At 39.3% G+C, this 24170-nt stretch overlaps 3 protein-coding genes across 3 annotated transcripts; 2 read left to right on the forward strand and 1 right to left on the reverse strand.

The window, feature by feature from the left end:
• Positions 1-10007: 10007 nt before the first annotated feature.
• On the forward strand, positions 10008-11470 carry LOC122638605 (putative beta-glucosidase 41). The gene is made up of 7 exons (XM_043831468.1): positions 10008-10082; positions 10208-10323; positions 10423-10646; positions 10737-10768; positions 10858-10960; positions 11032-11140; positions 11268-11470. The coding sequence occupies exons 1-7, from the start codon at positions 10008-10010 to the stop codon at positions 11446-11448; spliced, it is 840 nt and encodes a 279-aa protein (XP_043687403.1). The 3' UTR covers positions 11449-11470.
• Positions 11471-14360: 2890 nt separating this feature from the next.
• Positions 14361-15826, reverse strand: LOC122639518 (pentatricopeptide repeat-containing protein At1g55890, mitochondrial-like). Its single transcript, XM_043832384.1, has one exon. The coding sequence runs from the start codon at positions 15773-15775 to the stop codon at positions 14618-14620; it is 1158 nt and encodes a 385-aa protein (XP_043688319.1). The 5' UTR covers positions 15776-15826; the 3' UTR covers positions 14361-14617.
• A 5728-nt stretch (positions 15827-21554) lies between these two features.
• LOC122639520 (xyloglucan endotransglucosylase/hydrolase protein 9-like) lies at positions 21555-22977 on the forward strand. The gene is made up of 3 exons (XM_043832386.1): positions 21555-21789; positions 22110-22210; positions 22321-22977. Exons 1-3 carry the CDS (start codon positions 21612-21614, stop codon positions 22921-22923), a joined length of 882 nt encoding a protein of 293 aa, XP_043688321.1. The 5' UTR covers positions 21555-21611; the 3' UTR covers positions 22924-22977.
• Positions 22978-24170: the final 1193 nt, after the last annotated feature.

Here is a 24170-nt window from a genome sequence, read left to right on the forward strand (position 1 = left end):
GTGAATGAACTCCAAAATGTTAAGTTTGAGGTAGAAGAAAAGAGGGAGAGAGAGTTGAGTCTCCCAAGGGTAAGGGAGGGGCTTAATTTATAATGCCAAGTAGTACTATCGTCATTTTCCACGCAACTAGGAGAATTCCATTTCCGTATTGAGTCCGTCAGAAAACTAAACAGATTGATGCGGATACGGATAAGCTATAGCTATCTGAAAGACTTTATTTACATGTAAATAGGTAAAATATCTTATCCATATTCGTGTCTGTATCCATTTAGCACTATCCGAATCCGTCCAAAAACTAATCAAATGCGGATGGCAATATAGCATTATCCAAACTTAATCCAATCCATTTACATCCCCTTAATTATTATCAGGGCAATCGTCAAATCAGTCTATGTCCCTCTATAAAAGAAAGGGGAAGAAAAATGTTCTGCGTAAAGTCGTAGAATTGCAGAATTGAGTGTGATTTTATTCCTACTCTATATATAGGGAGAGGTTAATAGCATTGTTGACTCTTCCGTCAAGAAGGCACTATTGCATGACTTGGAAAACAGTACTTATACGTCATAGGGAAAATATATAAATGGTTAAGAGTCATTTCCTTAACATTTCAAATGTCTCTCAAATTAAATCAGGTATATATGTCTTGGAAATTGAATGGTTAAAAGCCATTTCCTTGCACACATCAGTACTATACTATTACTGCAACGACCAAATTGCTTATGGACAAAGTTTTGTGTTAGTTTCAGCGGATTGGGTTGAAATCTGAGGTCATTCATGTCCCTAAAGAGTTCCATCTCATGACAATGAAGCTAGGGAATCCTTTCACCATAGGTGTAGGTGAACTGAAATCCTTCCATTGATTTTATTTAGAAATAATGATACATACTAGAGTCAAAAAATAAGGAGAATGCATCACAAGCTCTTCAAGATCAAGGTTCAAGAGTATGCAATGGGGGATGAGATCGGTTCCAATTGGATCGAAATCAATCAAAATCAGTGGAAGCCCTAGAAATCGAATCAAATAGAGGAAGCAAAAGTTCTTCAAAATCTTTGATTTTTTCAGAGTTTTTATGTTGTAAACTTGGGAATCTTCCTACAAGAGATAAACTTTATTGATTTTCTACTATTAACGATAAAAAAAAATAAAAATCATGTAAGAATTAAACTAAGCAATCAATATGACGAGAACCATTGAACAAGAAAACACAACAATCGAATATATGATAATGAGATGATGCTCTTGCACTCAGACTTTCTTCGTTGATCTTGTATTTTCTCTTTTCTATGACGGTTAGGGTTAGCAACTAATGGGCATTGGTACAAATTTGTAGACTAAGAGCAGAGACCAGCTGCAATAGAGAACAACTAATGTCTCTCCCATAGGCTAAAGATAAGAGACCAAAAGCCATAAAGGCTATCCCATCAGAGAAGAGACCCTAGTTGAAGAGACTAATTAAATACAAGCAACAACAAAGGGGGGAGGGACCAAACAGCAAATCATAAAAGAGGATACAAAAATATTGGGGAAGGTGGGAGAGGAGGAAACAAGGACTCAAGGAGCAAAGATAAATAGATAATACAACAAAATTAGGGGAGGGGAGGGGAGGGGAGAGAGAAATAAGACGAAGATCCCATTAATAGGCAAGATGTCTACTTCTATTAGTTATCTGGGCACGCTGCACTGTTAAAGAACATTTTATTTCTAATTTCATGTCCAAGATCTGATTAATCGTGGACTACAAAAAGATTTGAAATGCTCCTATGATTGGTCTGAGGTTCTTATACTCCTTTCTAATTATAAATTTTAGGTAGGCTCAAGCTCATTCTAAACCCAATGGATTTCAATGAGAATTGGCCATGGAAGTCATTGAAGGGGCCAAGGACTCCTCTTAGATATAAAATATGTTGAGCTATCCACGTATAAGACAAAAAGAATAGTCCCACATCAGATATGAAAGGGGACGTGGGTGGGTTAATAGGTACTTGGACACCCTCTCCTTAATGACTAGCTTTTGAGGATGAGACCCAAGTTTCTAACAAAATAAACCATTGGTAGATGTACTAAGGACTTTTAGGGTAGTTTTCATACAAAATTTAAAAATAATTTTCAGTTTTACTTTCATGGTCTTTGACATGAATCATGTTACAATAGGTTACAGTTTCCTTAGTAGGATTTTTTTTTGTATTTCTAGCTACTTCTTGCATGATTTGGCTGTAGGGGTTTTTTTTATTATATGAATTTAAAACAGTTTTTGTTTAGGGTCACTTTTGTATTCATTTGTAGATTCATGATGTATTAAGGATTTTATGATTTTTAGGTATTTTTTTAATAATTATTTTTCATATTCTAGCTTTTTGATAATTTTTTCGAATTTTTGCACTACTTTTTAAAATTGTTTTCTAAGTCAAGGTCAGGCCAATTTGTATTGAGGGATCCACATCTTCTACTTACTGTAGTGGTACTTCCATCCTACTTCCCTGGCTTGTTAGTGCTCCACCTGATTTTATAAAGATCCAACGGCTATGAAAAAATGAATTCAAAAAATCTTAAATTTCACCTGAACCATGTCTGAACCAACATAAACCCCAACTCAGTCAAACCAACCCAACCGATTCTTAACCATCAAACCGAACCACCAGGTGGTTTTCAAAACCCTAACTTGAATCCATTTTGTTCAAAGCCTTCTTCCCAAACGAAGAAGGAACCGCTGTTCGTGCTCTCTTCTCCCATGAACATCAAACCGCCTAAGATCGGCTGAGATCGCAAAGTTTAGGGAGACGTTTCAAAGCCCTACCACTATGGCACCGTCTCAGTATATTCAAATCCATTCTTCTCCTCTTCAAGCTCTGTAGAGCATCTTCCGTGAACCAAGCTGCTCTATCTGGGAAGAAGGTGAGTGCGCAGAGTTCTGCCAACTTTTCCTCTTCTTCTTCCGAAAAATCAGAGTTCGAGGAGACGTTTCAAAGCCCTTCTTCTCTTACCACTACGGCACCTTCTCAGTCTGTTCAAAGCCATTCTTCTCCTCTTCAAGCTCTGTAGAGCATCTTCCATGAACCAAGCAATAGAAATAGAAAGTTTAGAAACAAAGTTATCTATACACATTTCAGATGAGAGACATCAGCCCGCCAATTTCGAAGATCAGAATTCCATAATGCAAACTACATACTGCTCATTTAACAAAAACTTAAAAAGTGGAATTGGTGTAAGGTTTACTGCTGGAAATCCAAATTGAGCAATGCTCAAGGGTGGGGAAGCTCACTGATTGTACGATATCCGACTAGGCAATATAACAATAATAGATCTCTTCAAATCTAAAAAGAGGGAGAAAAAAAACCACTTTCCCTCCACAAGACCTTTCAATTGCAGAACTCAAAGAACTGAACACCTTGGGATAACGCTCTTCTCCAAGCTAAACCCGAGAATTTTTGGGTTCCTCATTATATCTGTCGATTCCCAAACCAATATTTTTTTTTTCCCTCCAAAGAAATCCATATGGCTCATAATCTTCTTTTCAGACTGTCATAAACCGATAATACCTCCTAAATGCCATGAGAATCTTATTTTCAGAAAAGTCCCACCTTCAATATGCCTTCAATTTCTGCTTCCATGTCGATTTGTTCATTGATGCAAACCCAAAGAGAGCAATAATAAACAAGTATTTTGAAGGGTCGAAACCCATTTGCTGAATATCCTTGAAGTATCTGTTTGAACAGTTAGTCTAGGTACTCATTTTCTCAAGATTGCAATATTTTGAGCCACATTCTGTATATTACGATTGATGTAATGAGCCCGATGCTTTAGGTCGATAACAACATTCTCCATAGTCCCAACTCCCAACTAAACTCTTGAAGAAATTAAAAGCAGGAATGATTTTGTTTTCTAAGCTAATGAACAAAAAACCCTTCAATCTTTGGAGAATCCGTGGTTTCTGAAGAGGGTAATAACCAAGTCTCGTCCAGTTCCCTCTGCCCCACTACCCTCTCATGGTTCTGCAACTTCGTTTTAGGGCTTTGGCTTTTCCATCGAAATGAACTAGGGATCTGAAATGGAGATGGTTATAGCTTGATAGGGCTTGCAACAATGTTAGACAGCTCCGCTCCTCTTCCTCGTCCAGTTCCCTCTGCCCCACATCCCTTCCCTCTCACGGTTCTACAATTAGATTTTAGGGCTTTGGCTTTTCGATCAATTTGAAATGGGGACATGAAATGAAGATGGGATTAGTTTGATAGGGTATGGTTCGATTAGGAATAGACCGGTCGGGTTGGGTTGTTTATGGTGGTTCAAACATGGCTCAGGTGAAATTCAAAATTTTTTGAATTCATTTTTTCAGAGCCGTTGGATCTTTATAAAACCAGGTGGCGCGTTGACAAGCCAAGGAAGTAAGATGGAAGTACCACTAGAGGAAGTAGAGGATGTGACTCCTTGTATAGAATCATGTATATTTAACGTAGGACTTAGATTCTAATCTTAGCGGCTTATCACCATAAAAAGAGAATTTGTCGAGAAGTCATTGTTATGATAGAAACCATGTCGAGTAGATTATAGAACAAGCAAGCTTTGAATCAATATCAAGCTCTACAACTCTCCAGTTCATTTAAATTGATTGTGACAAGAAAGGAAGAGTAAGAGATTAAAAAAACGTACATCACAAACCATTTTTTCAGTTTATGTCGAAATTAGGGTTAGGACACAAAAGCAAGGTTCTTGCACATGAAAATGATAGTCTCCCCCAATTGTAGATGCAAACTTGGAATAATCCCTTTCTCTTTTAGGTTCACAAATATCTTCTTAGGTTTTTGAATTTTCCAAAATACCCTTCTCGAATCCAAATCGATGCCTACATTTAGAGTAGCAGGAACATAGCTACAACCCGGGCAGCAGCCAATTTTTGCTCATGGTAGAGGGAGGTCTTCCCGCATATTATTTTGTAGAAGTTTCCTTGAACCTCACTTGAAAATAAGAGTACCATGTTATTTACGTGCATTGGCCGAGAGATTTCTCAAGATTTTTATTTTTTTTTTTAATGAGAAAAGGAAAGTTTATAAACAAACAGAACCACAAACTGAATAATAAAATACAAAAGAAAATTTGCCAAATTAGTAGCAAGGAATTTTTATCTTGTCTTGTTACCTGCCCGAATAGGACCATCTAGTCCCCTCATAAGGGGTGTGAAATGACGACTTCATCTCCCTCAGGCAGTGTGTTCAGGTAGGGGGTTAGGTCATCATTTCACACCTCCTATGAGGGGACTGAACGATCCTATTTGGGCAAGGAACAGGAAACGATAACGATTCATTCTAGCTATAAATATTTTGAATGTGTCATCGAGACTTCTCAAGACTTTGAGTCACCTCAGATCCTTATACGTGAAAGCTTAATGTGCGGTCGTAACGATATATGTTCTTTTGTTTTGTTTGATTCTATAAATATTCCTTCATGATGTCATTATCAGTGTTTAGATGAGCATTTTTTTTAAAAGACAAAAAAATTTGCCATCACAAAATCGTACATAAAGAATCGTTACTCTCCCTATACAGGGGACCGGAAATAAAGAGTAGTAAAAAATAGAAAGGAATCTAGTAGTTATTCTCCACATAGGCTGGCTTTCTTTGTTAACAATTTATAGAAGGCGAAAGTTTTCATTCACTAGGAGGGATTGGTGATGTAAGTATGAAACTAACCCTCCCAACATCCGATGGTATCGATTCACAATGGGTGAAGGGAAACTCGGTCCTTAGTTAAAAAGTTAAAAAAAAGGGAACCGTAAATATTGTAACTGTTTTTCTCACAACTATGTCCACATTTCAATCTCAAACTCTTCTTAGTGGTTGGAAAATTATCTCCTCTAATTCCCCCAGTGCCTGTAATAAGAGGGGTTGGACCCCACCCGGGCAGCGTATTCAGGCAGGGGTAGGATGGTCATTGCGTCTCCTCTTATTACAAGCATTGGGGAGAACTGGGCTGGGTAGGGAACTGGAGGAGACAAAGATCCCTTAGTGATCTCTTTCTTAAGCAGGCTTCAACACTCACCCAACCAGAGACAAGGCACTGTAGGGCTGTAAACGAATCGGATTCGGCTCGGATAGTGCTATATCCGCATCCGATTAGCTATTGGACGGATTCGGATAGTGCTAAACGGATACGGACACAGAAACAGATTAGATGTTTTATCCGTTTACACGTAAATATAGCTTTTCAGATAGCTATAGCCTCTCCGTATCCGCATCCATTTAGCTTTCGAACGGATTCCGATAGTGCTAAACGAATACGGACACAGATACGAAAACGGATTTCGGCTATTCATTTACACCCCTACAAGGCAATAATCCTTTAAGAACTTCCCACATCCTGAAACGTCTACTTTGATCCTCTTTACAGACCCGGGCCCAGCCCAACTTCAGCTCACACACGCAATTTTTGGGCCCAATCCCGGCCATCGTATGAACACTGCCCCCACAACACACACACAAAGTAATTTTGGGTGGGCTCCATTTATTCGAGCCCAAGTTGCACCTTTAAAATGCTTAGGACAGGGTTGGCAAGAGACCTTGACCTGCAGTCCCTAGTGTCAGCTAAGGATTTAGCTTCACCCTTACCTGACATGGTATATGGATAAGCAATTCTATTACTAAGCAGGTTACCGTGTAAGACTTGTTGTGTTTAATGAAAATTTTCAATTATTTTTCTAACCCACAGTGGGATATTTACCAGTATTTATAAAATTTCTCATTATTCACTAATAGAACTAAATACAACAACAATAAAATCAGTCTTATCCCAACTTAATGGAGTCGACTACATGGATCCCAAAAAAAAAAAACAAGAAGGCGGCAGGGGGGATAGTAAGAGGAAAGAGGTACAACCTAGCATATTGGAAGAAACTCAGCTAAATAGGGTCAGCGACATGGATCCTTACCCTCCAATTGGTTCTGTCCAAGGTCATACTTGGATCACTAGTAGAAGATAAGCCAAAACTAACCAAAATATAATACCAATTATATTATCTACAACCCAATAAACATCAAATAATACAGGATTATATAGGGGTTCAGCTTTTGCCTTTGCTTTGGCCCTTGGGTAAGAATTGGGCTTGGGAGGGTGTGCCGGTGTGGGCTAGACCTAATATTTATCATATGTATTTTTTATTCATATAATAGATAGATAAATGAGTAAAACAAAACCACCTTACCCAAATTTTACCCTTTACCTAAGTGGAGGGAAGTCTTGTCTTTAGCCCACCCATTTATTTACCCTAAAGCTGCATTTGTGTTGCTTTAAAATAGTTAAAAAAGGGTGTATCCAGTGCACAAGGCTCCCGCCACTGCAAAGTCTGGGGAAGATTATAATGTACGCAGACTTACCCCTGCTTTCGCAGATAGACTATTTTCAAAAAATATTTTAAGGGATATTCGTTAAAAACCAATATAAATTTATATTGTGATTGAAAAATAGAAATTGTTTTTTTGAAAAGTAATACAAGAGAGATAACAAACAAAATTTATTTCGAAATTCAAAATGCTGTTTTTTCAAAATAGTGATGGCATCCATAGAGAATTACACCCACCTCATCATATGGTTGGATTCTTTCCCTAATTTAATCATTGTTCAAATGTGCATATTGATTATGTACAATAAAAAATACGAAATCGATTTGGAATTAATAGAATCAACTAATTTTGATCGAAATCCACTTGTCCTAATTCCAATTCTGATCGATTATTTATTAACCGATTCTGAGCCTGGCCGATTTTGCTATAATTTGAATCAACATTAATGAAGATTGATCACGTACCTGATTCGGGTAGTTAGATTTTAAAGTCCTGTTCCTTCTACCAACATTTATGAATAAACAGGTACGGTGCCTTGAAGCTCAAAAAATGTGATCATATGTTATCTAAACGAACAAACAAGTATCGCGTGTGTGGGTTTAGTCCCACATCGGGTGTGTGAGTGTGGTGTATGTTGTGTATATCCACCATTCCATGATCCTAAAAGTCAATTAGTTTTTTAGGATTGGTGTATGATTTGTGTGATTACACTTTCATCAAAAAAATATCCCGTGTGGTTAAGACACCCTTTTTCTTCCTCCGAATACATTTTATCCTTTATAAATTTAACTCTTTAAAACTCTGGAAAGCTTTGAATTCACCAGGAAATGATTTCTACAATGGGCATCATTCTTTTATTGCTCTCAGTTTCTGGCCTGTTTACAAACTCATAAGGCTATCAGCAGAGCTGATTTGCCACAAGGATTTGTCTTTGGAACAGCTTCCTCAGCATACCAGGTTGAGTCCAAATGAATTCTTTTTTCTTCTCTGTTCTTTCATTTTCTTTCCCCCTCCCCCCGCCCCCCCCCCCCCCCCCCCCCCCGGCAACCTTATCAGAATATAACAATGAATGATACTATGACGTATTGTGTGGTAGTTTGAAGGAACTGTGCATGAAGGGAATAAGGGAATCAGCATATGGGACACTTTCACACGACGGCCAAGTTTGATCCAAACTCAATAACTCTAACATTTAACATCATCTGATGAAAAGATTATAGCCATCAAATAGCGATGAGCTCTGTTTTATTGAGCTATCTGTACATTTTGACAGGGAGGCTATTGGACTTCAGTAATGGAGATACAGCCGTGGACCAATATCATCGCTTTCAGGTACACATTAAAAACCCAGAATTGTATCCGTATCAGTCCAATCAAAATCGGCTGAGGAATCTGTAAGAATCAGCACCAATATGTCCTAACCATAGTTTTTGAAGCCCTGCTTTCAGGTGACTTCAAGTTAAGCACTAATGGGGTTTACAGGTTCTTGCCTTGTATGTTTTAGATTTAACAGAAAGGATGCTATAGATGTTGGATATTTTTGTTTTTTTTTTTTAAAAAAAAAAAAAAAAAAAAAGGCCCAATAAATAACATTTAACTATAATATTTTAGTCAAAGAAAAGCCAATTATAACTACTAAAATCCCATAAGCAGACCGATGTAGACTTGATGAACGACTTGAGCATGGATGGTTACCGATTCTCAATATCATGGTCACGGATCTTCCCAAGTAAGATCTAGCTATACCATACATGACTTCGATAATCTATTTCTTCTCTCTTCTCCATAGGTCTTCTTCTATTTCTGAACCTTATCCTTCCAGATGGGACAGGAGAACCTAATCCAGAAGGTATTAATCACTACAACAGCCTTATAGATGCTCTGCTAGAGAAAGGTCTCTCATTTCAACCAAACACTCCTCTACCTCTAATATCCATGAAATTTTTTTATTGAAGTCTCAGGAGTTTTTTTCCATCAGGAATCCAACCGTTTGTGACTCTGTATCACTGGGATCTTCCACAGGCACTTGAAGATAGAAATGAAGGATGGTTGAGTGAACAGATAGTGTAAGCATGCTATAGTTATAATTACTGATAGATGTATTTTAAATAAATGCAACTTCATAGTATCCATCTCCTGCAGACAAGAATTTGTGCACTATGCTTTCACCTGTTTCGAACATTTCGGAGATAGAGTTAAGCACTGGATCACCTTCAATGAGCCTCATAGATGTGCGATTCAAGGTTACAACACAGGGCTTCAAGCTCCTGGGAGGTGCTCCATTCTTGGCCATGTGTTCTGTAAGAAGGGCAAATCATCAACAGAACCATATATTGTTGCCCACAATATTCTCTTATCCCATGCTGCTGCTTTTCATACCTACCAGTTCCACTTCAAGGTGACAAATCTTCCAATCTCCAATCTAAGACTACTGAAGCTGTGGAACGGTCTAGGGCCCTTATGACACACCATATATCTCATGAAAACAGAATGAGGCTGCACATTTGAGTGAGCCCTAACTAATAGACTTACCAGGGTAAAGGTCGGCCTGATCAGATGACTGATGATTCTATAAAATATATGGTCTTTAAACATGTAAACCATGAAAAGGAAATCAGTAGAGCTCTAGAAAGCTCCAAAATAGTGCAAAGATCAGATGGTCAAAGAAGCAAACAGAAATGCACACTGTTGGTTTGCAATCTGTTAGGTGGGATCTAACCATTCCCCCTGATCTTCTGATTTTGAGAGACATGGTGAGGTATTACCGTATTAGGGCCCTAGATCCATGTACAAGTACTGTAGTTCTACACACCTTCTCTCCCCCCCCCCCCCCCCTTTCTGCCCCCCTGCATACATATTAACCTTTTTGGCTGTTTAGGAAAAACAAGGAGGCCTGATTGGAATAGCACTTGATGTACAATGGTACGAGCCAATATCTGATACTGATGAGGACAAGGACGCTGCACAAAGAGCTATGGATTTTGGGCTCGGATGGTAAACTCTCATAGAATATCTATAGATTCAAGTCAAAGACATTTGGCTGGTAATAAAATTCAATATGGATATATGAATGACACAAATCTATGGAAGCAGGTTCCTAGATCCCCTTTTCTTTGGTGAATACCCTCTTTCAATGCAGGATCTTGTAGCTGAAAGACTTCCTATAATCACAACTGACATGTCACAAAGTTTGGTCGGGTCACTGGATTTTGTAGGCCTAAATCATTACACCACATTATATGCCCGAAATGATAGGATCAGGATTCGCAAACTGGTGTTGCAGGATGCTTCGTCTGATACAGCTGTTATTACAACCTGTAAGACTCTAAAGCAATTCCCTGCAAGTACATTTAGCATTCAAAGGACACGTTGAGTCACTACATTGGTCTTACATGTCTTCAATATAGCTTCAAAGGGTGGAGTCGCAATTGGAGAAACAGTATGTTCCAAATTGTAATCAGAAACTATGGTTCATAATATATACAAAAGCTACTAACTAAAGATTGTCCACCTGGATTCATCCTTCAGGCTGCCTCCCCCTTGCTGCACATTGTTCCATGGGGTTTTCGGAAATTGGCTATATATGTGAAGGATAAATATGGGAACCCACCAGTTATTATAACAGAAAATGGTGAGAAATCTTACCTTAGGGACTAAACCTCATACCCTTTAAAATGACATTGATATGGTTCATGGATGCAGGTATGGATGATTCAAACAACCCTTTTATGTCCTTAAACATAGCTTTACAAGACGACAAGAGGATAAGCTACCACAGGGACTATCTCTCTAACTTATCTACTGCTATAAGGTACCATTAAATCTCTTCTACCACCCTTGTTAAGTCCTTGTGGTTATGCCATTTATGAAAGCTACACACTAAAGAATCGGGCACTCAAAGTTGCAAACATAACAAAAAAGGGAGTGTATGTAAGCAGGCAAGACGGCTGTGATGTGCGTGGTTACTTTGTATGGTCATTACTTGACAACTGGGAATGGAACTTAGGATACACCGTCCGCTTTGGACTTTACTTCGTCGACTACAGGAACAACCTCACAAGGATCCCAAAGGCTTCTGTTGAGTGGTTCAAAGGTGTTCTCAGACAGCCAGAAACGTGACCTCAGTCACTTGGATTTATGAATGAATATCCTTTCACATCAACCATAGGCTGTACTAACATTATCCTCAAATAATATTTCCTTTTCATAGAAAAGGTTCCTGAATCTATATAAACAACAATAACAATTTACCAATACAACAGCTGCAAAGGCAAGTGGTTTGAATTGTGAAGCTCTTTTGCCCACACAATTTCTAAGTTGAGCCAAGAAGATACAACTGAAAGCAAGTAAGTGCAGTTAAAACAGCAACTAGTTGTTAAGCTACACAATTTCTGACCCTACTGACAGCACTAACCCTTGGGGGAAAATTACACAGGTGCTTCTCTCTCTCTCTCTCTAGATGGGCAATCATAAGACCAATCTGATGACAGCAAAATATGCAAATGACATTTTTTTACAAAAAACAAGAATCTTCCTTGGCACCAACTGCTAACTGCAGTTGAAAGAGACAAAAGTAAAGGCAATTACCAGGACTGCACCTGAACTTCAAAAAATAAAATAAAGTTACCAAACACTTGAATATAACTAAAACTGATAGCCAGAAATGAAACTGACTAGACTCAATTTTGAGACCACGCATAAATGTTAAATCCAAAATTCCATATAAACCCAAATTTAAGAAATCGAATAACTTCAAAAAAGCAAGTTGAATAGTCTCATCATTCCAAACACACCTATTTGACCTCTTTGCATTAATGTGATCCACTATGCCCAACAGTGGCTCTAGGTAAGCCCCACTTAAAACACTCTTTTCCCAACTCCAATAGAGTAGCTTCCTCGGCTATTCTAAAAAACTTTCAGCAGCTAATTTGTTGACAGCCAGGATATCGAGGACATAAACTCACACATGGTGATTGACAAGATTTAAATTTAGGTGCAATATTAGTCAGCACATGCCCAATGACGAATCAAACGGATTCTTGGCAAATTATCTCCTCTAGAGTACAGGCACATCCCCCACCCCCACCCCCCAAAAAATAAGGCTGTTATGAGTATGGAGGAGTTGTTAGAAGATGGTATGGAACTTCAATAGGCCAATATTAAAGTTTGAATTGAAGAAAACTTGCAAGGAAGGGGATTTCAATTGTGACAATAGAATGGGCTTGTGAATGTAATTGAAGGGATGAATGCTCAATCCAATGAACAATGGATTCTCTCATCTTATTAGAAGTAATATTCCCTAGGTTTTTTTTTTTTGCTTCAATAAATGCCAAGATAAGCCAATGAACAACACCTTCGTCCACAAAGGATGAGAATTCCTTTGTAAGATGTTTCTATAAGTTTCTTATGTTTTTCGTAATTTCTAAGTTGGAACTGTCCACCATTTTTCGCAGTTGGAGTTTGAATTCTACTCTATTCTTTCTCTTTCGTTAATAAATTTGTAATTTGGAAAGAAAAAAAAAAAAGTAAAGGGGAAAAACCATAGCAACAGTTTAGGCAAGCCTTCTCTACTCTCTCAAAATTACATTACTTCCCTACAGTTTTCCGCAGAACACTCCAAATCTGCATCTATTACAACTAACACCCCAAGACACCCACCCTCTTTAAGCCCCTCCTTGCAATGTAGTTGCTGGACCAATGATGGCTCCATGTGTGCAGTTCTTACAAGGGCAAACAGCATGGACCTTTTCCGGATATTTTAAAGAATTTTGAGCAACTAATCCCTAGACTGCTCTGCTCCACATCAAGTTACAAATAAAATCCAAGCAACAACTTAGCAAACCCTTGTTCTACTGGCTAGAAACTAAAGAAGTCCCCTAATTTCCAAATAGATTGACAAGTCATCTCTCAACTATATCCTTCTCTATCCATGTATTCTACTCTTTCTTGACTGTTCAGAAGATAACATGATCAAAAGGGGAAAATGTTCTTTCAAGCCTGCCATTTTTCAGCCATGTGGACTGATGAATTGGAAGGTGCATTGGATGGATTTGGGACCGCCAATAGGCCACCTGTTAAATCTGGTGGTCTACCATGTACAGGCTTTTCCCCTTACTTTTTTAATGGTTCTTGTTGAGTTCATGTGGAGTTCACTTCCTACAACTTTTATTCTTTTTTAAACCTCTATGATGAAACATGGAAATGTTAGATTGATCAGAAATTTTGATCATAGACATAGGACGATGTGCACTACACGTCCACCAAATTTGAGCCCCAACCAAACTATCATATGGCAGTTAATAAAAGCATGATGGAATGGGTTCTAGGTATGGGCGTGCCTGATCAACTAGTCATGACCTTTATGCAAAGATGAGGTTGACTTAGTAGTTGTCCTCATTAAGAACTATTGGTGGGCAACAACTTCCTTCCATGCATAGCACATGTGAAGTATGAACCTCAGAGACATTCTTGTGCCTACTGTGGGTAAATTCATAAATACCCATACACATTTAGCAATGGACTAGCTATTGAACATACAGAAAGAGCTATTATTGTAATTTCTGTCAAGAAAAAAGAAACATTGTTTAGGAGCCCCTTTGACATCATGAAATTGCCAGGTTTTTGTTCTGTACACATTCTTGTTTTTGGAAACTGATGAGTGGTTTGGTCATTAGCTTTCAGATGAAGTTTATCAAGTTACTCAACAGAATAACAACTTCTTATTTTCCATTAACTTTGCTCATCAATATACTTCTTGTTCCATAATTTTTGGTATCAACCTAATTGAGTTACCTCAGGGAATCATAACTTCTATTGCTTAAGTTTTTTATACACATACAAAACCTCAACAGCTCCTTCCCAGAAAATGTGCTACCATTACTAAATACTAAAGACATTATCTTTAAATTCCAATGTTAATAGCCTCCTTTCCTTGTCTAGAAATATAAAATTGAATCTATACTTTTACTATCAACTGAAGAAAGAAAAAAAAGTGGATAGAAGATTGAAAAGATAAAGCAAATAAAGCAATGAATAACACAAACGCGTACCCTTCTTTTGCTTTTCAAAGTAACAAAAAGGAAAAGGGGAACACAATCTGTGATTGGATCAAGTCAATACCAAGCCCAAAAGGACAGAAATTTCAAATGAAAGACACTTTGTAATGACAACTATAAGTAAATGCATGAAGCAATAAACCCGGTTATATCATCAGATTTGAGAGACATTAATTAAACCCATGATGGCGAACCTAACTTACACATTGAACATGGGGTGAATTGCGGATTCATTACCCATCAGAAGGCAATTTCAAGCTAGATTTTCCGTAACATCTTTCCTTCCCAAGCTCCACAAGCTCCTTTGCTCCATCAAACTTCGACTCCTTGACTAAGCCATCCACCACAGTTTGCAACAACCCGACATCCAGAAAGCATCGACGGTTCAAACTTTCCTTGCAGAGCTTAAGAGCGAGATCGAAATCCCCCTTCTCACAAAGGCAAGGGACAAGTGTCTGAAAGGTCGATAGATTTGGCATGAGATCATTTTCATCTAATTCACTATAAATCATTTTGGCTGCCTCTAAATCCCCATCATTGCAATGTCCTTTAATCAAAGAGTTGAAACTATGTATATCAGGTTTTGGTCCCTTTGTCTCTAATTCTTTAACTAACTTAACCACCTCTGATGTCTCGCTCCCAAGAACAAGGCCGCGCAGCTTCGCATTGAAACTTCTAATATCAGGAACGCAATTGATGTTCTCCATTCTAACCCAAATCCTCTCGCCATCAGAGAATCTATTATTCTCATAAAACGCATTCAGAAGCGTATTAAAGGTGACCAAGTTAGGGGTCACGCCATTCTTCTCCATCTCATCTAGAAACGCAAGTGCGGAATCAAGTGAACCCATCTCACAGTAAGCTCGAATCATGATATTGTAGGAGTAAACATCCGGTTTAATGGACAAACTGGAAGGGAGCTCGCGGAAAAGGGGCTCGGCCTTATCAAAATTCTTGGTATCGACGCAAGCCGTGAGGAGAGCATTAAAGGACTTCACTGTACGCTGGCACTTTAGTTCGGGCAATTGGTCGAACGTTTGAGATGCTTTATCAAACATGCCCGATTTGCCATAAAGAGAGATAAGACGTATTGCGAAGCCTTCCTTCCCGATGTCATCATACTTCTTCTGGTCTTCTAGGATTTCTTCAATGTCTGAGAATCGCTTAGCCGAGGCAAGGCGACGAATTGTAACCTCGTATACGCGGTGCTTGCAGCGAAACCGGTAGGACTCGGAGGACTTTTTGAACTTGTTGACAAGGGAATCGAAGTTACGTTCTTTGAAAAGGTCGTTAACAATGGTCTTGAGATGTGCTGAGGTCCTCGTGACCACGGTGGTTGCAGAGGGTGTAGCGCAGAAGTTGCGGTATAGAAGACGAAAGAGAGAAGTCATCCTACCTCGCCCAGAGGTTTAGGGCAGTACATGAAAATGTAGATAGGGAAGGATTCTGTTATACGCTTGAAACTTTTAGTTTCGGGGTTTAGGGTTTAGACTTTTAGGTTTAAGTTGTCTATGGGTTTTCAACGCCTAGTAGAGCCGATAGAGTACTTGATGGCTTTAAAAACCAAAAAACAAGGAGAAAAGGTCTCTATGGGGAAATGTACCCTCTAAGCCCAGATACGGGGGCCAAAATGATCGCGCCCTGTTGATGCCGTCGCACATGCTTCCATTGGGATTGGGTTCTTCTGCTGTGCGGTACGGTGTCTAGCACACATCCAACAGCTGGGCTATCACGATGCGCACTGGGGATGAAATAGGGTTGGGTTGGGTTTGAGTTTTTTAAAACCCCAGTCCAACCCTATGTCCTCTTAGCTCCGCCCAAGCCCAATTAGGCCCTAAGTTGGGTTGAGATATCTCAGTCAGGTCCAACCCTTTCGGGCTCAGCCCAACCCAGTCCGGCCCTGATTGATCCTAATTGGGCTGGGCTAGGCCGAGTTGGCCTTGATTGATCCTATTTTTTCGACCTTAACTAACCCTATTTTTTTTCCATTTGCATCGTCCTATGCTTTTAAAAAATGAGAAACATGTAATTGGGTGTTGGTTTGTTTCATACTTGATTGACTATTAGATTTTTCTTTGGGTTAAAAAACTTAGTCCAATTTTAAAATTTTAAGTACTTTCAGTCAATAGATAATTAGGCTTTTCTGGTGAACCATTAGATGATTAGATACTAAACAAAAATTGTAATATGCAAACACTAAATTGTAAAACATAATCTACCATAGGACCGAACCGGTCCAGCCTCAGCCTGAGGCCTCAACCCTGGCCCAGCCCGACCCTAACCCGCCCTTAGGATTGAAAAATCTAGCCCAGACCTTGTTCGGGCTTAGGTGGGTCAGGGCAGACTCAGGCCGACAGGGCCAATCTTACACCCCTAATGCGCACACTAGCAGGCATCCCAACGCACATCGTGGCACCCAACCGTTGGGTGTGCATTGCCTTCAATTTGGAAGCAAGGTCGATATTGTTAAAGATCAACTGATACATCTGATCGGGTTCTGTTTTTTTTTTAAACCATGCTTTTCACTTAGGATTTAGACTTTATTGAGAGGGTTGCCTTATGACACAAATGTGAAACACGAGAGTCAATCCCATGACCTCTTGGCAAGGTTCAAAATCCAGGTATCAAAATCGGTATCGGTCATAGCCGAAACCTTTTCGGATCGGGATCAGATCGGTACAAATCGATCAGGATTGGTCAAAAAACCCCCAAAATCATTTTTTTCTTTTTTACGGATCGGGTCATGTATCGGCCAGAGTTGGTGGGTGTTGTGATCCCGGGATCGGATCAGTTGATATTATCCAGCCCGGATTGGTCAATATCGGTCAAGATAATATAAAAATAATAAATTAAAAAAAAAAACTTAAAAACTTTGAAAAAAATAAAAAAATATTCAGTCGGATCGGATCGGTCGATCCAACCGAGTTAGCTGATCTAGGGAACGATCCAGTCAAACCTTATCGTATCAGTCTAATCTCGGGATCGACCTCGATCGATACCGATCCAATCCGACCATTATCGGCCGATCCGATCCAAGATTACGAACCATGCCTCCTGGGGGCATGCACTCTACTGGTAAACCACCGACCACCTAAGCTAACAGTTGTTCACAATAGAAATCATTTTTCAGATTTAGAGTAAGGGCAAAAATGTCAGATGACTATACATTAAACTTAGGAACGTGTTTGCAATTTCTTTCTTCTTTGAACGTTTTGGTTGGCTAAGAACTAGAATCATTCTCAAGGTGATTAATGAAATGTCAGATTATTCTAAAACCAGGAATGTATTTTTAAGCTCTTGTAGCATTAGGATTCCTTGTAGTTAATATATATAACGCAAAGGATGATTTTTTTTTTTTTTTTTGGGAGAAAGTATTCATTCAACACGCACTGAAGATTCACGATATCATCCTAGGATTCACAAACTCCATATGGTTTTAATATAATTCCCAAAATACCCTCTCAGCTTAACGAAAACTTGATCTTTTTTTTCTGTTTTATATTTAATCTTTTCCTCTCCCCTTTACCCCAGGTGGGGTGTCCTGTCACTCTTGTGTCCCTATTTGTCCTGTGTCAATTCTCATTTCTTAATTAAACCGCAAACGTAATAAAGCGAAGAAAAAAAATTTGCTTCTACATTTGTAGCATGAATGTAATAATTCACTTCCTCCAGTGGATTTATAAATATCCTTCTAAATTTTAATATTTTCAAAAATATCTTCTAGATCCCATTTCCTTGGGTAAGAGGGACATTCACCGATTTTTATCCGTTGCTATAACTGCAGCGCTACTATACTCATTGTGCGACACTGCAGATGCCATGTGTGTCATGTGGGGCCTGCTATGCACACATGACAACTACAACGTCTCACGATGAGTATAGCAGCGTTGCAGTTACAACAACGGATTAAAGTCCATGCTACAAGAGTAAAGCAGTCAAAGCCTCAAGCGGGCGGGGCAAAACCATAAAGCTTGAGAGACAGATTGAATGATATGGTTGGGATATATTTATTTCAAGTACGTATATTTATCCATGATTTTGATTAAATAAAAACAATCACGTTTTTGCATTAAAGTGCTTTAATTGTTTTCTCCCAACTTTTCTTTTCAGTTTTTACTATTACTTGTTATGTCATCTGGCAGTAACGGAACAATCTTGTGTTTAATTCTGTGCTCCCCAACGCTGGGAAAACCCTTCTTAGGATTAACCAGTAGTTGGTTGATCTGAATATTCCCCCCCCCCCCCCTTAATCACTAATATATCCTCCATCACCTCTTTGGATTTGGTGCCCTCTATTAATCCTTTTTCTATGTCGAATTTGGATTTACCTAGTTTAGATTTTCCTATTTTGTTATGTGCAGGATTTTACGTCAAGGATGTAGATAAGGATGGATGGGTTTTTGGTTTTTTGGTTGATGGAAAACTTCTATTTCTTGCTATTGATCGTTGTAAAAACAGTCATTTTTTGGAGCCTGAGCTCACTGGTATCCTTTCAGCCCTTGAGTCTGCCGCTAATAGAGGTGTGAAGCTGAAAGAAGTTTGGTGTTCCAACTGGTTGTTACTAGGACTTCTTCCATCTCCATGCCTTTCACCGTGACCGCTCGAGGTGTTGGATTACTGTCTAAAGATATCTGATAAGTCTGAAAATCTTAAGTTTAGGATTAATCCTGATGTTAACTTTAGCAACTGGTTTTCTAATTTTCTTCTTACGGCTAACCACTTGCCGTGCTGTTTAGAATCAACTTGCTGTACGAACTCCTGTATCTAATTTCTCTCTTAATATATTTTCTTTTTCATAAAAAAATAAATAAAAAAAAACTTTTCTTTTTCACATCCTTCAATTCCAAATCTAGTCTAGTCCCCCACTTACGTAGTCTGTCCGTACATGAATCCATTAATTCCACTCTCGCATTATTTCCCCCTTAACACATCCATTAATGAAACATTAATTCTATTCATTAAAAAAAAATTTAATTCCCACTTTGGCATTACTCTCTCTCTTACCATAGCCATGAACAAACTCGTGAGATTTTTGGGCTGCCCAAGCGGGCATTTCTTTTTGTTTTTTTTGTCAGTGTTGTTGCTAAAATCCAAAGACCAAAGATCAAAGAACAAAGACCAAATGAGGTCGGAGGGAACTCTGAAGAGGATTTTCTAATGCTTTAGTCAGTACTCTGAGCTACAGTAATATGAGTTAGAAAATAAGTGAACAATTAAGGTTAATAATTGAGAGTAGTTGATAATTAATGAATAATTAAATGATCTATCTCGTACTGGGCCCTCCTGTATATGGGAAAGGCCATGACAATAGAGGAGGGTCCATCCCTCTATGGCGGTGAGAAAGTTGAGGTAATATCATGAAGACAGCTATGCTCCACCTATTTTGACTTGATCATGCGTCGACCACTCATAAGCAGGTCGAGTTTATGCATATAAGTAAGGATGCAAAAGCCATGGGTATTTTGGTAACTTCACTTCCACCTCATAGGTCCATCACTACTCCACACTTTATTTGATTGAAGGAAAATAGTCTCACACCCTCTCATTGGTGTGTTTTATCCATTCGAAGATTATGGAAAACCTCTACCCATTCTTTTAAGGGAAAATGATTTTTGTGGAGAGCATGGTACCCGCATCGAGACATATGGGGAGCAAAATGACTACCTCACCCCCATAAAATATGAAATGATGCTCCTCTTGATGCTTCCACGCTCTCCCAGCCCACATGAAACACTTTGCCTTCTTTTAATATGTGAAGAGCTGATCTGGTCAACTCAAAAAGTTGAAACAATAGAAGACCCTTTGGATTGCCCATATATGATATGGCCAAATATTCTGTGTGTGTGCCGGGACATTGAATAAACAATTTTCCATGCACTAATAAGTTTTCATCATTTATCAAGAACAAAAAAAATCATTTGCAATTCCTTCATCTTGTGGTACCTTGCGGTTTGGGTCTGAGAGCTTGACACATGTAAAATGCTTCATCAAACGGTGTGAGCTCAATTGACCCTATTTTTGTTTCTTTCTTTCAATCGATCGGGTCTAATCAGCCTTCCCCACTTTAGAACACTGTACTGTGATCAATCTGTTTAAATAATAGGGCCTCATATGCTAGGCATGGTTCCATTTATAAATGAGCGATCAGATATCAGTCCTTAATCAGATTTCCAATAATCGAGCTAAATGGGTCTTAAACTGATTAATGACACATTTATATATAAATGGGCATTAAACATGTCGAGCTGAGCAAAATGGACTATAAACGAGTTTTAAACATGTCGGGTTGGATTGGACTATTAGTCGATCGATCTCGGCCGTACAACCGTCAAGTTAGACCCTTGCACTGGAAACAACCGACTGTTATTCGGGCCGGCTCAAGTCCAATATGTTTAGTAAATGCACCTAGCCGGTATCGGGTATTCCCGGTCGAGTCGGTCGGACAGGCCTGATATTGACACCCCTACCAAGACCTTAATGGGTGCAAAACCTCTCCATGGAATAATGTGTCACGTGTAATAACGTATGGAAGACGACACATAAGATTAATGATGAGAGAAGATAATAATAAGAATCCTATGCCAATGCCAACTGGCTCCTGAATCCTGACATCAGCAAAGTTAAAAATCGTACTGTCCTTTCCTCTTCCACACACCACACTCTCACCCCTCAAGTGAGACTGTGAGAGGGCAAAAAGAGCTGCCCTTCCCATCACCTACCCTTCCAAAGTTTGCCCTGTCCTTCATTTTCACGCCTACTGTCCTTACTCTTCCTTATTATTGCCCATCTGCCAACTGGACTGTCCTTATTACAGCTGTATTATTCTACTTCCCCCGTTTCTATTGGTTTGGTATCTGAATTCTGACATTCATCTTTTCAAAACAACGACAGGTCGTACAGATTACAGAGGTTTGGCCCCCACAATGCCAGCCGTGGCCAGCTAAGTGGACGTGGCAACGGCTAGTTCCAGATATTTTTGGTATTTCGTTTGAACGCTCCCCTCCTGCTCTGTAATCCTACGTGGCCTACGTGTTATCTTGATTTACACACAATTGTTGATGATGTGGCAAATTACGTGAGTGAGTGAGAGTGGATTCAAGATTGGCTTGTCAGGGAAGCCAGGGGCTATAAAATGCGGCTCCGTCTTCCACACACTGTAGAGTCTAGCAGAAGAAGGTTCAGAAATCAGGGCTTCCGATTGGAGAAGATAATCTCTTTAACTCTCCAATGGCGGTTTCTCCTGCTTCTTCGTCGGTCAAGTTCTTGTTGTTTAGCGTGTCTATTGTTGTTTTGGTTGGGTTAGTGAGCACATCGACGTTCGATGAGCTCTTCCAGCCGAGCTGGGCACTGGACCATTTCATTTACGAAGGAGAGCAGCTTAAGCTTAAACTTGATAATTATTCTGGTTGGTTCCGTGTTCTTTTCATCGTCATTTAATTTTCTTCTTCTTCGATTTCTAGTCTTTGCTTTTGATCATGCAAATCTGCTTCCCGCATTGTTGCTATTTCCTATCTGAAGGCCTTGTTCTACTAATTTTCCGCTGTCTCTGTTATGTTTTGCTCAGATTCTCTGTTTCGGGTTTTTTTTTTCTTTTCCATATTGAGTCTTTCTACTCAGTTCCTCGTCTGGTTATTTGGTTTGGTCTGTGTTTGAACTGTTTTCATCTGAATTCTTCTTTGTATAATTCTTCTGCATTGATTGACGAGGCTGTGATTGTGGAAATAGGTGCTGGATTTGCATCAAAGAGCAAATATATGTTTGGGAGGACAACAATTCAGATCAAACTCGTTGATGGAGACTCTGCAGGAACAGTAACAGCATTTTATGTAAGTACTATAGAACTCTTAGTGAAATGCATATTATGCGTTTGATGTTTTGAGAAATTTCTGTGTCTTAGAGCTTAAAGTCCTACTGTTTCCATTGCGTGCATTCACAGATGTCATCGGATGGTCCAAGTCACAACGAGTTCGACTTCGAATTTCTGGGCAACACGACCGGCGAGCCTTACCTGGTACAGACGAACATGTACGTGAACGGGGTGGGAAACAGGGAGCAGCGCTTGAACCTCTGGTTCGATCCCTCCAAAGACTTCCATTCCTACTCCATCCTCTGGAACCAGCGTCAAGTGGTTTTTCTAGTGGACGAAACGCCTATACGGGTGTTCACAAACAAGGAGAGCCAAGGGGTTGCATTCCCAAAGAATCAAACCATGGGTGTGTACAGCTCAATATGGAACGCCGATGACTGGGCAACACAGGGAGGAAGGGTGAAGACGAACTGGACACATGCTCCCTTCGTTGCTACTTACAAGGGTTTCCAGATCAACGCCTGCGAGTGTCCCGTCTCTGTGGCTGCCGACCAGAATGTGAGAAATTGCAGCGCAAACGATAAGGGTTACTGGTGGGACAACCCAGTGATGTCGGAGCTGAGTTTGCATCAGAGCCATCAACTGATGTGGGTTCGAGCCAATTATCTTATCTACGATTATTGCACGGACTCGTCGAGGTTCCCTGCCCCACCTCCGGAGTGTGACCACTGACCACGGGACCATAGAAGGAGCAGGTTTTGGGGTCTCAGTTAAGGGGAGGGGAAACTTCACATCACTCTGTAAAAAAGAAGTAGAAGAAGAAGAAAGATAAACATGAGCTCCATGTTCCTTTTTCATAATGAGTAGAAAAAGATTAGATTTTTATTTGCTCTTGTAGAGATGTTGGAAGTTATAGTCCTTAGTTGGTGCTTTTATAATCTTCAGAGAAATTGAACCCCACGGAAGAGTAATCTCCATTGAATATCTGTGAGGTTTTGGATTTAACCCACCAACATTTCATTCATTCATGGCTGAAAATTCTGAAAAAGCTTCTTCTCTTTCAATAACTCCTGGATACGACGGGCTTCTTCTAATTAAGTTCTGGGTTTCTGATAAGGTCTTGATAGATCAAATTCGTTTTTCCTTGCACAGCCTCTGGAACATCCACTTCGGCTGCAACCTCACACATCACCCACACCTGTTGGTTCCGTTCGGTTAGGAGTTTTGTTGAGTTCTAGTGCCATTAAAGTTAAGGGTCTCGTTACCTTTTGCGATTGGTGTGTAGTTTGTGAGATATTACTATTAAAAAAAAATTAAGGGTGTCATTGGTCCGGTTCTTTAATGGTTCTAGCTCTAAGAGGTCAGGATTAGAACCATACTAATAAGCTAATCAGTTCACAACATGAGATTCAGGATCATTAACTAATGGGTGAATTGGTTCTGATTCCTAATTCATTCCAAGCAGTCCAAAATTTTTATAAAAAAAATCCCTAAGAGATGCTACATATATATTCAACCACAACAACTCAAGCCATTTCTCATGCTCCATATATTCAATAATATTATAATAAGATTAATTTCAATCACATGAGATATGTAATTCACCATCAATTTTTTTCTCAAATCAAGAAAATAAGGTCTCACCATCAATTTTTTTCTCAAATCAAGAAAATAAGGTCAACCGGTCGGGTTCGGTCGGTCTCGATCGGGCCTAGATGGGCCTCACCAATTTTATAGCCTGCACCGTGTCTGACTGTTTAGGCGTTTGGGCTTGCATTGGGCGGACATGGTATTGTTTAATTTCGATCGGTCGGTGTTCGGTCTTTAATCGGGGCAGCCTTATTTAAGGTAAACGGATCTTAAACAGGCCTCGGTTGGGCTAATAGCATATTTAACTTTAAACAAACACTAAACGGGTACTAAACGGTGTGGGCAGAATTTTTCAATTTCAAAGAAAGGATCGCAGTGATAATATCTAG

Source organism: Telopea speciosissima, chromosome 9, assembly GCF_018873765.1.
Source record: "Telopea speciosissima isolate NSW1024214 ecotype Mountain lineage chromosome 9, Tspe_v1, whole genome shotgun sequence".
In the NCBI taxonomy this organism is placed as follows: domain Eukaryota; kingdom Viridiplantae; phylum Streptophyta; class Magnoliopsida; order Proteales; family Proteaceae; genus Telopea; species Telopea speciosissima.